Raw genomic sequence first — 13,085 nt, forward strand, 5'->3', positions numbered from 1 at the left:
AATCTGGTGTGTTGGAGCAAGAAAACCTCTAAAACATGCAGGATAGCGGCTCTCGAGGACAGGAGTTTGACACCCCTGATCTAAAGAGTGCCGTCATCCACCCACTCTTAAAAAAGGCTTAGATTCTTTTTTGTTTCGTAGTTACAGACCCATTTCTAAGATTCTTTTCCTGGCCAAGGTTCTAGAAAAGGTTGTAGTTAAACAGCTAACTGCTGCGCTAGATCAACATAGTTTGCAGGACCACTTTCAGTCAGGGTTTTGTAAACCTCACTCAACTGAAACAGCTCTTCTTAGAGTCTCTAATGACATTTTAATGCAGTGTGAKAAATTGTTCCGTTCTGCTTTTATTGGACCTGTCGTCAGCTTTTGACACTGTTGACCATCCGACTCCGTTAGATAGACTGAGTAGTTGTGCTGGTATCTCAGGTGCTGCTTTAAAATGGTTGTCCTCTTTATTTATCTGACAGATCARCCTTTTTGGCCTCATCTACTTACAGATCCCAATCCTGCCCTGGTCATTTTGGTGTTCCACAGGGCTCTGTTTTGGGGACATTGTTGTTTCTGCTCTATATGCTACCTCTTGGTTCGATCCTGTCATCTTTTGAGGACATTTCCTATCATTGTTATGCTGATAATATTCAGCTGTGCATCTCGTTTTCTCCACATGAAGTTACAAAAGTGGGCCTTTTACTACGATGTTTGGATTCCACAAAGAGCTGGATGACTGAGAAGAAGTTATTATATTTTCACCAGATAAAATAATTCCAGCAATAAWGCAGATCYTTGGGCTTGGCASTTTKGCAAAATCTTCAATTAGAAACCTTGGGATGATTTTTGATTCTGGTCTCACACTGGATCATCATGTTAAAACTTTGGTTTGTTCCTGTTTCTACCATCTACGAAATATAGCAAAGCTGAGCCCCATTGTATCTCATTCAGAAATGGAAATTTTACTTCATGGTGTTGTTTCATCTCGTTTAGATTATTGTAATGCATTGTATACATGCCTAACGAAAACCTCCCTGGACCGGTTACAGTCTGTGCTGAGTGTGGCTGCCAGGCTCCTGAAGAGACCTTCTAAGTTTTGTCATGTGACTCCACTGTTAATGCAAGTTCATTGGCTCCCAGTTCATTATTGAGTGAAATTCAAGATTTCAGAATAGAATAGAATAGAAATAGCCTTTATTTTCCCGCAGCGGGGAAATTCAGGTGTCACAGCAACATCAGTACAAAGATTCACACACTACAAACTATTGATAGTACACAAAAAAACAAATTTAACACTTACCAACACAAACACAGACCAATAACTGTAAAGTGAAGTATCACAATGCAGACAAGAAACACAGATGTGCAATTACAGCAGAGTATAGTGCAAATAATTGTTCAGTTGAGTAATTACAATGAATAGTAACAGTCTAAAATTTAGATTGTAAACGATGTTACAGCAGCAAGTGTTTAAACACTTATTGTGAATTTTGGGCGTGGTACTGATTATAAAGGTTATAAAGTGCTGGTTATATATTTTGGTTTTGACTTGGCGAGTTCTGCATGGTCAGACACCACACTACATTTCTGAACTTTTACATTTTCACACTCCTGTCAGCGCTTTGAGGTCGTGTGATGAAGACATGCTGATTGTCCCTCGGACAAAATTAAAGACTAAAGGAGACAGAGCTTTTCGTCTGTGGCTCCAAGGCTTTGGTACTCTCTTCCTCTGAAGTTAAGATCAGCAGACTCTGTGGACTCCTTTTTAAACTCAGTTAAAAACTTACCTTTTTAAATATTGCATTTGTTTAAATTCGCTCTGTCTATTTTTTATTTTTATTTTATTTTATTTTTGTTTGTGTTTGTTGAAGCACTTTGTGATCTCTATCTTGAAATGTGCTATATAAATAAAGTTTTACTTACTTACTCACTTACAATTGTTAACAAGCAGTTTTTACATTTCTGTTTATGGTTTCTCATCAAAAATGGATAACAAGCAATAATGAGATACAAAACCAGCTTCCCTGCAGACAAAAATAAAGACCCCACCAACACTAACCCCCCTCAAAACATAAACATAATTATTAGCACCTCCTATRCTTTAGCTGTGAGGTGCTACACTCTTTGGGGTATTTGGGAAGTGTAGTTAATCTAATGATAATCTTGAGTGTGGTTTACACATATTATCGCTTTAATTGCTGTGTGTGCTGTGCAATTATACTGTTACCAATTACATGGTTGTAGTTTACTTGCCTGTCTAAGCATTTGGTTCCCCCTAATAGATGCCCTTTATCAACTCGAGGAAGTGAAGCCAATGAAACTTCCTCTAATGGACTTTTCATTGACATAATGAATTAATTATATGCTCAAAAAGGAGAGTGGTGCAGGATGTCATGGATCGGCGCTGCATTTAGTTGAAAGCAAAAAAGAAGAGGGGGGGATTCTAACCCGAGAAGGGGCTGAGGACTGAAGACGATGCTGCTGATGAAGGTGCTCRCTCGCTCCCACATCCATTTAAATGCAGAGCGTGTTCTCCAGCGTGAGTCACCCCCTGCTCCTCACCCCACCCCTCCCATCCGCCCACCCACCTCACACCACCACCAGCAGCATCTGAGCACAGTCACCTCCTAATATTACGCCTCTGACTTCACACCAGCCGACTGAGGATCCTGTTTCTACGGCAACATGCTCCGGACTCCTCCCCCTCTCATTTCCATCACCCACCCACTCCTTTGCTCCAGTCTTCCCAACACTGAGCACGTGACTTTCAGGAAGGCTTCTCCAACCTCCCCCTTATTGCTATTAACCCCCTCGTGACGGGGTCGGCCGCCAGAGGCTCCCAGCAGCAGGCCGCCCGACCCCCCCTCRCTTCTCGTAAGGTTTCAAAGGAAAATCAGACACTTCTGTAATCTCATTGGAAGATCAAAGAAACGGTTGATCCGAGTGTTGAGTTTGCTCGTTTTGGAGCGTGATGTAATTAGTTAAGTGTTTCTTCATTTGTCTGGGACTGATCTTGAAGCTGTCAACATCAGAGTGTTATATAAAGTTTAAAATAACTATTTTATCACTTTAGGACAACAGTGGTAAAAAAAAATCCAGTATTTCAAGTTTCATATTTATTCAAGCTTTGCTTCATTTTTGCTGTATTGCCTCACATCACATCTAACATTTTTTCAGGTTTTGAGCTTGCTGTGTGTCTTTTATTGATTGATTTGATAGATTTTATTTGGCAATAATATTGTATGTACATACATATCTAGTACATTCATTTTTAGTACTTGGATAACACAAGAAAGTGAGAAACACATATTTCCATTGTATTCTAAAAATTAAGTGACAGAGTTATATGGRGGGAAACAGCAGAAAACAAAAATTAAGGGTTCAGTGGCAAGAAAATAATGAAACATTAAAGTCTCTCTCCAACATTTTCATTGTCACCTCAGTTCTCAAAAGATTTTTACAACTGTGCTCTATAGAAATAATTGGTAACGTTTTCTTTTACAGTACTCTTATTACTATGTAATTACAAGGTAATAAAGAAAATGTAATGAAATGTAATTACTACCTTATTACCATGTAATTACGTGGTAATTACGGTACAAAAAACTACTGTTAGTAATCTACCTTTATTGGGTAACTACAATCAAATTACTATTCAATAGTAACTCAACACTATATCTATAACCAAAAGAATGCCACTAAATTTTGGGGTTAGTGGTTAATTGCAATAAAATATAACTTTAATACTGTACAAATTACCTACTACTTATTTAGGTGTTACATAGTGAATTGGAATACATTACCAGGTAAGTGCTACATTACTGCAGACAATTACATAGTAAAATTGTACCCTAATTACCATGTAATTATATGGTAATAAGGTAGTAGTAATTACCATTTAATTACCTTTTTTTATTACCTTGTAATTACGTTAATAAGGTTACTGTAAAAGAAAGCGTTACCAAATAATTCATCTAACCAAATTAAGTCTTGTTCCTTTTTATGATCTGTGTCGACATCTGCCCCCAGATGAATTACCTCAGATGCTACCAGCATTATTTTTTTCATATAAAATCCATCTTTGTTTTCAGTTTCAGTACAGAGATAAAAAGAAAAGCATTTCCATAAATAGGATGCTAATGATCCTCTTTTAGCTAAGCTTTATTTTTACTAACTTGCCACTTTGTTGATCTGATTAGTTGAGTCGGTCCATCATTGATGGTAATCGACGCAGCGTTTGATCTAATCGTCTTCTAAGTATTTTCTTTAAAAYGCCTGCCCTTTTCCTGACATTTTTATGATGACTTATGATTTTTATCACAGTATATTGCTTTTTCTAACCAACCAGACAAGAAGAAGAAGTATAAATCTGAAAAATGGAAGTTTAACTATATGGTGCAAAAAAAATGTGATACTTTTTTTTTCATTACCTGATTTACCTGCTAACCTCAAACTCCGATTTTGGCTTTGAACCACAAAACAAATTTTAAAAAATCTGAATTTTGCAACATAATATGCAAAATAAAATAAAGCAGCTTTAACCTGCTCTAGAATCTAAAATAAATGACCTAATTGGCAAATGTGGGTGCTGCAGAACTAGATTTTTTTCTTTTTTGTAAAAGTCATTCACATAGTCTTCTGTAATATCTTGTTGTTGTTCCTGAGCGTGTGCCATTGTAATGTAAGCAAAGTCAAGTGACGTAAGAGGGCAAGCGCTCATCTTTAAAGAGTTTGAAAAAAAGAAAGCGGAAGCTTGGCGTCCGGAGGTGATCTCACCTGAGTATTGCTTCTTTGGCACAGCTGTCTCCAGCAGCATCCCCCAGGGAGACGCGTCAGTTGCACACGTGTGTGTTTATGTGAATGGATGAACTCTGTGAATGAAACGTCTTCTTCCTGAGCTGCAGACAGGAGGTGAGATCATCTTGTTTGAAATGAAGACTCCCCCACAACACCCCTCCCACCCACCAATGCTGTTTGGCGCCACTCTTGATAAATGTCATTGCTGGTCAGAATTGATGAGGCAAACGGTGCAGTGGTGGCAACCTGACTGATCACACCACCGGACGATTTCATCCAGCAGACAGGAAGTGATCACTGCATGGTGCATATATAATAATAATAATAATAATAATAATAATAATAATTGTCATGGACTAATTATTTACATCTGTTTCACCTTGACACTGTCCATCACTCGTATCTTACTGATAGCTCATTTCGGCTCGTAGTCTGTTTGTCAGGACTCCGCAACGGACTGAACTCTCTTGTTTGATAACAAACTCTTTGAGCTAGGAGCCCTGTCATAGGCTGGACAGTATATTTGGCAATCTGTGATTGGTTGTAAACTGTCACATGGTGTTAACATAATGTTATATGACTGGCTGTTTTCTGCTGACGAGTCAGTCACAATCGTGCAGAAATTCCTGGTTCAGTTCTGTTTGTTTGTCGCTCATAATTAAATCATATTTGATTATCATACACGCAGACTTTTCTAGCATTATTCCAACGTGTTTCTGCTTTTTGCGACGACAGAAAAAAAAAATAATAATAACAACATTATTTGTATAGCACCTTTCTAAACAAATGTTACAAAGTGCTTTACATTGAAAAATAAGTTAAACATCAAAGATAACATGAAACAAAATATACCAATCAATTACAATAAAACCAAAAACAAACAAAAAAATTATCAAATATTAAAAGCCTTATTACAAAAGTAAGTCTTAAGTAAAAATCTAAAAGAATTTATGTATGTCGCTTATATGTTCATATAAGAGCCCCAAAACATGCATGATTTTCTATTTTTGTTTGTTGATTTTAGAAATCTAAAAGATAGTTATTTTGCTGTTAGTTTCCAGTCTGGGTGGTAGAGCAGAGTGCTCATTTAAGACGTGATGATTGGTCACCTATTCAGCCGCATCAAGTGACAACGAGGAACACGAGGCTCTCGGTGAGAAACCACAACAAGGCTCTTCAAAGAGCCAGAAGCTGCCCTCCCCCTCAGCCTCTATACTACTCCCAATCACACAAATGTGCACGCACAAACCTCTCTCCTGCCACCTCCAGCCACCCCCCACCACCACCTCCCACCCCCAACCAGTCTGGGACAATCTGTGTCCCTTTGGCATTGAGCCTCGCACCTCACACTGTACGCTCCGAATTCAGAGGTATGTAGGCCCACACACATGACATTCCTCTCGACATTCCCTTCCGCAGGCTTCTGTTAATTCCCTCCTGCAGCTAATGACGCCTGTTGCCAAGCAATGCAGCACTTTACATCAGCTATTTGGATGGATGCCACCGCGTGTGTGCTGGAGAGCCGTTCTATTAGCAGTCTGAGTTTGCTTCAAGTTGACTGTAATTACAGAAAATCTGMTTCAGAGAGGGAAACAATCCAGCTTATTTAAAATTGAGCGTTGGCGACATTTATTTAAAACTATAGATGTGTGTTTGGAGGATTATGTTTAATCTGTTTCTTTACACGTACAACTCTTGTTTCTTATAGAAGCTGTGCTGGTGGACATCAGAAGCAGCTGTTCTGATCCTTAAAGCTATGAACCTCCCCGAAGAGGATCCGTACTGAAAACGCAAGCTCACATAAATAAATGATGAAGAAAGTTTTCAGAAAAAGATAGAAATAGAGGAGAACACATGGTGCTTTGTTCAGAGCGCCTGAAGTCAGAATAAGAAGAGGAGTGGTAGTTAGATGGCAATAAAAGCTGCTTATAGTTCGACTTATTTTTCATGCGATATTAAAAGCGCATTAAACATTTACAAACATCATTTTTGGGCATGGTTCTTTGAATATTATTATGAAAACTTAATGGAAAAATATAATTTTACAGAATAAAAGCACAGAAGTTATTTTAAGAAACTAAATGCAATTAAATATTCAAAAACGTCAACCTTTTCTGACAGTAACTTGCACATTTTAGTTTTGGAAAGACATGTAAGTTGTCTGAATAAAAATAGTTCCACTTTTATTTTTTCATCTTTTGTTCTCAGCTTCTAATAGGTGTGATGAAAAATACTTCTAACACTTCTTTATTTTATTATTTTTACAAAATACACCCAGAAAAATGGGTTTAGAGTCAGAAAGGATTTTAAAAACTCTGTTTTTCTTTTCTCTGGTGATACTAAACACTTTTTAAATCTGGTTTTGTAATCATTAAAGAGCACAAGAAGGCTTTCACTGCTTTTATTTGTGCAGCAGTTTGTGCACTATAGGAGTTCCCCCTCTTGTCTAAGCAGCACGATGAGGTCATCGTTATGGGTTTAAATCCAACATGGGCTTAATCTGGGAGATAAGGGCTGGATTTGGATTTCGTGCTGAAAAAGGGTCATGGAGCTACAAACATTTAGACACAAAAGTTTGGCATGGACTCTCCAGTTGTTTCACAAACACACTTCTGTCTGAACCAAAAACAAATTCATCGTGTTTCGCACTGATTTCATGATTTCACAGTTGAGCTGCAGTTTAGTCTTTCATTTTTGTGTGTTATCAACAGGCTTCTGTGATCTTTTGTTACCTCTTTGTTAAACAAACCCTAATCTCACTAAATTATTCAAAATGTTAAGCTTTAAATTAGATTAAAAGACTTTTAAAATCAAGAAAAAAATCAATTTAAAGCAAGGAAATTTGTGTTTGTCAGATTATTTATTTGTTGTAACAATGTTTCTTGACAATACATCTTATGATTGGCAGCACTTGTGGGTACCAGAAGCTCAAAACGTGTCAATAACCACAAAAACAAATAAGCTGTTTGATTTAGGTTCAGCAAATTTGTGCACAAACAACTCAGCTGTACTACTCATCCCACAAATGCATGTTCCTTACAAATGTGGCACCGTTTAAAAGGACAGTTGCTATCCAGGAAACAATGTTACAACAAAAATAATCCACCAAACACAAATTTCCTTACTTTTCATGCTAAGTTTTTTGAAAAAGCACCAAAGGAACAGTACATTTCTTTGAAATTGTGTGCTGTGTGAATATTTTCTTGTATTACCATACCATACTAACTTTATTTGTAAAGCACTTTAAACACCGACAGGACCAAAGTGCTGCACACAGTCATAGAAAACAATACTATCATAATATAGAAAAATAAAAAGTAGTAATCAAATAATACACAAATAAAAAACACAATAAAACAAAGTCAAATATCCCCAATATTGTTATTGTGGATGGGTTTGTCATTTGCTTATATACTTGCAGTCTTGTGTCCGGCATATTTCCATGACATATTAAGAACATGAATAATTGAAGGTGTTGAAGTCTTAAATTAAGGAGTTAAGCTGAAAAATGACAGCATTTTAGCAGATATTATGTCAAGCTCAGAATTTGTATTAAAGATAACGCTCAGCTACTACCACATCAAATTGTAGGTCATTGTTTGGGTGATGCTGAATTATAGCCACTGTGTTTTTTGGAGGTCTGGGGACATGACTCAGATATTAGCTTCACATATTTGTTCATTAAAGTGGAAGAAACAAGTCACCTGGGTAAAAAGTCTCACTTAGTTTCCTCAAATGTCACCCATCTCTTCCTGTCTCAGCGAAATGGGTCAGTAATGATCTGAAACAAGCTGTCATCCATCCTTCATCTCCACTCGGTGGCAGACGGCGCACTCAGATTAAACGCACCAATTACTGCGCCCTCCGCGCGCGCGGCGTTAATAGGGTCTGAAAGGATTTACACGGTGCTGTCCAGTCAAATGCTGCGTGCTTTGGGAATGACATCATTTTGATCACCTCACACACCGGCTGACCCCCCCCCCACCACCACCCCACCTCTCTTGCCAGAGTGAAGTCTCTCTCACCAACAAACCCAGTACCTGAGCGCGTCCCGGTCTCACCGGACTGCGCTCGTCACGACGCACGTGTGCGCTGATAGGAGGACGGTTACGCCGCCTGCCTCCCTCCCTTCCCATCCTTCCTTCTCCTTCTCCTCTTCGGCCGTGTTTACTACATGAGRCCGGGGCTTTAAATTGACGAGTGCGCGCAGATCTCGTCGTTAAAAAGGCAATGGAAAAGGAGGAGGAGGAGGCGTAAGGAGGAGGGGGAAAACAGCGAGCCGAGGGAGCGCGTCTGTGTTTACTGCTGGCTTGATTCAACGCAGCCCAGGCAAAGCTCGCTGGATGCAGATGAAGAGGAGGGGAGGCGGAGAGGGGAGCGTGGATGCTGCTGGTGTTACGCGCAGAAAGGACGTTTTATTTTTGTGGTTTTTACAATAAAACATCAAACTCAAGAGGAAAAGGCTCTCGCGTAACAGAGATGGACTCCCGCTGAGGTAGGAACCATTGATTGGCATCATTCAGAGGAGCAGGTGGATGAAAGAAAAAAAGCTGATACTTGTCTTTATCATTTTAAAGTAAACTGTCAGTTTGTGTTTGACTGGAACGCTGATGCTGTCAGAGAGGCTTCAGGGAGGCGGTGGAGGAAATGATGCGCCTCAGAAACATCCGGGACGCGTTGGCCTGGAACCGAGCGTAGCCTGCTCCTGCAGCTGATACCTCCACACAAACACACTCGGAGAAATAAAGCAGGACCATTAAGAGGCAGGATCAGTCGGATGTGAATGATGGGTTACACCAGATGTGTCCCTTGAGTTGATTTCCTTTTAGAGCAGAAAAATTTAATGAGGAATTTTTTTCCTCAGATTTCAGGGCTTGTGGTTATCATTTAGCTGATGATTCTTTTATTTTTATTTTTTGTAAGACTAATCGGTGGTTTAAGAGTAATAATAGTAACCTTGAAACTACAGGTTGTGGATAATTTTCAGACAGCTTATCAGATGCAGGCATATAAATGTTAATATGCAGGAAAACATAGACTATGAACTTCAGATACGAAAACAGCTGAAGTAAAGCTCACAGAATCCCACTAAACACTGACACTCTGCAGTTTGCATTTCCAAATAACACAATACTGTCTTTTATTTGGATTATTACAGTATAACATGCATCATATTTAGCTGCACAGACAAACCTGCCATGTTTTTGTCATAYTATCAGTGAAAACAGAACATAAGAAGAATAGGTTATTTCAAGAATTAATATGGTTCCCTTCCTGGCTAAGCGTGCACGGTTGTCCTTGGAGACGTGTCGAGCTKTGAAGAAGCTGACGGAGTTCTCTCATAATCACCCTCTGTTTTAATATATACCAGCTRGATTATCAGCTAGCTTTTATGTAGGACACTTTTTTATGCTTGTTAAACAAGAGCCAATCCAAAACTAAACACGTAGCCTGGTGACTTGCGTTATTTACGACACATTTGTGCTCCCTGTGATTGTCAGAGAGACGAAGATCATTTTTTATTTGTGCCATTAATTACAGGCAGTCTTCAGCAGAGGCTCTCTCAGATTTATGGTCCAGACATGAGGCTCTTTTGTCCTTAATACACACACCTTAAATCAGCTGGCACATCTTMTAAAGAACACATTTAGACGCTTGTCTAAGTGTTATTGGTCGAGTTTCACCTGTTTCATCAAATTGCAAAATACAAATCCCAAAGAGGATTAATGTGCTGAAATATGTGGCTTGATTGTTTTCATCTGCACTAATGTTTCTCACTCASTTTGCAGTGTGTAAAGATGGTGTTTTATCCCAATTTGAGGGRGATTTGACCTTTCTGTCTGCATTCACACACAGCTCAGATGTAACTGGGTCAGATTTGGGCCTTCAGAAACATCCAATAAGATTTTTYGCAGTTCCTGATCACTTCCTAACAATATTAAATGTACAAATCACTGCAGTGATTTGAGTTTTCAGCTCTGTTATAATATTCTGCAYGTCCCTCTGTTTTGGTCTCTTTAAGGCTCCCACTGCTTCAATCAACTACTGCAGCCCCTCATGGCGCTTGTTCACGAGCCTCGTGCCCCCTCACCCTCCCTCTCCGGCTTCAACACACCCCTCTCTGACCCCCCGTCTTTTCGCCGCCTCGATGCCGAAACACCCTGCACACCCGAAATGGACCTGACCCCGACCCAGTGTGTCCTCAGAAACGTCCTCTCCATAGACACCGGGGGTGCTCAAGAACCTGGGGTAGGCGGAGGAGGAGGAGGAGGAGGAGGAGGAGGAGGAGGAGAGGGAGGAGGAGAGGGAAAAACTCCCGGACACGACCAGACACCCAGTGATGAACAACAGGAGCACTTTGCCAACAGCGTGCTGAAACTGCACGAGCACGATGGTGGAAGGACAGAGGGAGAGGGCCAGGAGCTGGACACCTCTGTGGTCAGGGGCCAGGCGGACGACACCAGGTTACAGTGCCAGTCCACGGGAGGGGGCGGGGGGTTCCTGGAGGGGTTGTTTGGGTGCTTGCGACCTGTCTGGACTATGATCGGCAAGGCTTACTCCACAGAGCACAAACACGACCTGGACGGTAAGTGTGGGTGAAAGTTATTTGTGTATACACTGTAATCAATAGTGGCTTTTAATTGACTAATAAAAGCAGCCACTCCCCCCCAACTAAATTTTGGTTTGAGGCTTTGATATGCTAATTAAAAGMTCTTATCTCTGGTTTAATTACATTAAGTAGTAGACAGAAAAATGACTCCCACAAAGCACACGTTGTAAACAAACACTTTGAAATAAATGAGCTGCTGAAAAAGGAGACCTATTTCCCTTTGATACCCCCTCATCCCATCTATTTGCCATGCTTGTGCCCACCTCCCACTACCCCCGCCCCCCCCTCCCTCAGTGAGGCTATAGCTCCCTGTGACGCTCTGTTGTTTATGTCTGCAGCCACTACAAAAGCACAGGGCTCCCCTGAGACTCCTCTGCCAAATCTGCTTCATGAATTATGCATGGCCATGTTCTGACCCCGCACCTCTCATCTCTATTAACACAAACCTGACACACACTCAAACGTGCRCCCGACGACGAGCGCGCGCGCACACGAACACATCTGCCAATAAGGGCCGGCCTAATAACCAGCACTGGCATTAACATATAAAGTCAGACGAGACGCCAGACCTGGACAAGAACACGGCACCTCGTATCAAACGCTTTTCACCTCGCCTCGTCTCCCCTCCTCCTTCTGCCTCTCATTGTCTCTCCTTTTCATCGTGTTTTGTTATCACTTCCAGTCCGTTTGCAYCTCGCTGCCCTCCTTTCTGCACAATCACACCATACGCTGATGACTCCACGATGGATATTATAAAAATGGCTTCGAGCAGCTGAATGCGCCTCATACCAATCTCCTTTTAASCTAGAGAAAATCCTAAAACCAGGAAAATATCTTCTGGCAAATGAAAAAGGTGTCTGGTCTTTTTTTTTTTTTAAATTTTGAATAAAAATAGAATTGTAGAGTATTTTGTATCAGATGATGTCTTCATCATTTGAGAGGCTCATTAGAGATGGAGTCCWCAATCAATCACTGGAGAGCATTAATGATTAATATCCTCATTAATATGATAAATGTGTCTGAATGCAGCATGTGCTGCTGTTCTTCCTGGGTCAGCCTCAGCAGGATGTACTGTATATATTTCTGTGTATATTAACAGCCTATCTTCAGCCACGTAGACCCTTGTTGACCCGTGGGGAATCCCCCATCTTCGTTCTTGACACACAAACACACACACCACTATTGCTGCTCTCCCACCACTCTGTTCAGCCTACATTAGCTCCTCAAATCCCTCTCCTTCCTCCAAACCCCTCCTGAGCGTTGGACCCCTGTTTGGCGTCAGCCCCACAATGGCACTAAGCAGGATTTAAGAGGCTGAGAGAGAATTACCCASTGGAGATTAGAGCTTCCCTGTCTGTCTGATCACAGCCCCGGGTCTCAGGTTGGGAGGTTCATCTACAGAACAAGATATCAGCTCAGGTTCTGATCTGCTGAGGCTTCAAGCAAGTTTGAGTATTTCGCTGCAGAATTGTTCATTAGTAAWAATGTTGCTTTCATTCACGGTTTTGCTCTCCACTGACTAGGATGTAAGGTGTTACTTTGCAAGGATTTTTGTGTTTTGAATTAACAGTTTCTCTCCTGTCCTAAAAGTATCCATCACATAGAAACAAATGGGACAAACACTGGGCCTCATGCAAGAACATGTTCGTATTCTTATCCTAAATTTCTCTTACTTTTGTTCGTACGAACA

At 40.5% G+C, this 13,085-nt stretch overlaps 1 protein-coding gene across 2 annotated transcripts in view; it reads left to right on the top strand.

Annotated features, from left to right (window-relative positions):
* Positions 1 to 13,085, top strand: part of LOC106514729 (mitogen-activated protein kinase kinase kinase 12) — a 32,729-nt gene that overhangs the window by 5,862 nt on the left and 13,782 nt on the right. Inside the window, exons 1-2 of one of the 2 annotated variants that reach the window (XM_014004130.1) lie at positions 8,876 to 9,280; positions 10,808 to 11,371. In XM_014004130.1, the coding sequence (XP_013859584.1) occupies positions 10,843 to 11,371 (529 nt within the window). In that variant the 5' untranslated portion in view covers positions 8,876 to 9,280; positions 10,808 to 10,842. Of the gene's footprint in view, positions 1 to 8,875; positions 9,281 to 10,807; positions 11,372 to 13,085 lie in introns of those variants that run through there. The other variant, XM_014004131.1, reaches the window with a different exon arrangement.

This window comes from Austrofundulus limnaeus, unplaced genomic scaffold (assembly GCF_001266775.1).
Source record: "Austrofundulus limnaeus strain Quisiro unplaced genomic scaffold, Austrofundulus_limnaeus-1.0 Scaffold22, whole genome shotgun sequence".
Classification (NCBI taxonomy): Eukaryota; Metazoa; Chordata; class Actinopteri; order Cyprinodontiformes; family Rivulidae; genus Austrofundulus; species Austrofundulus limnaeus.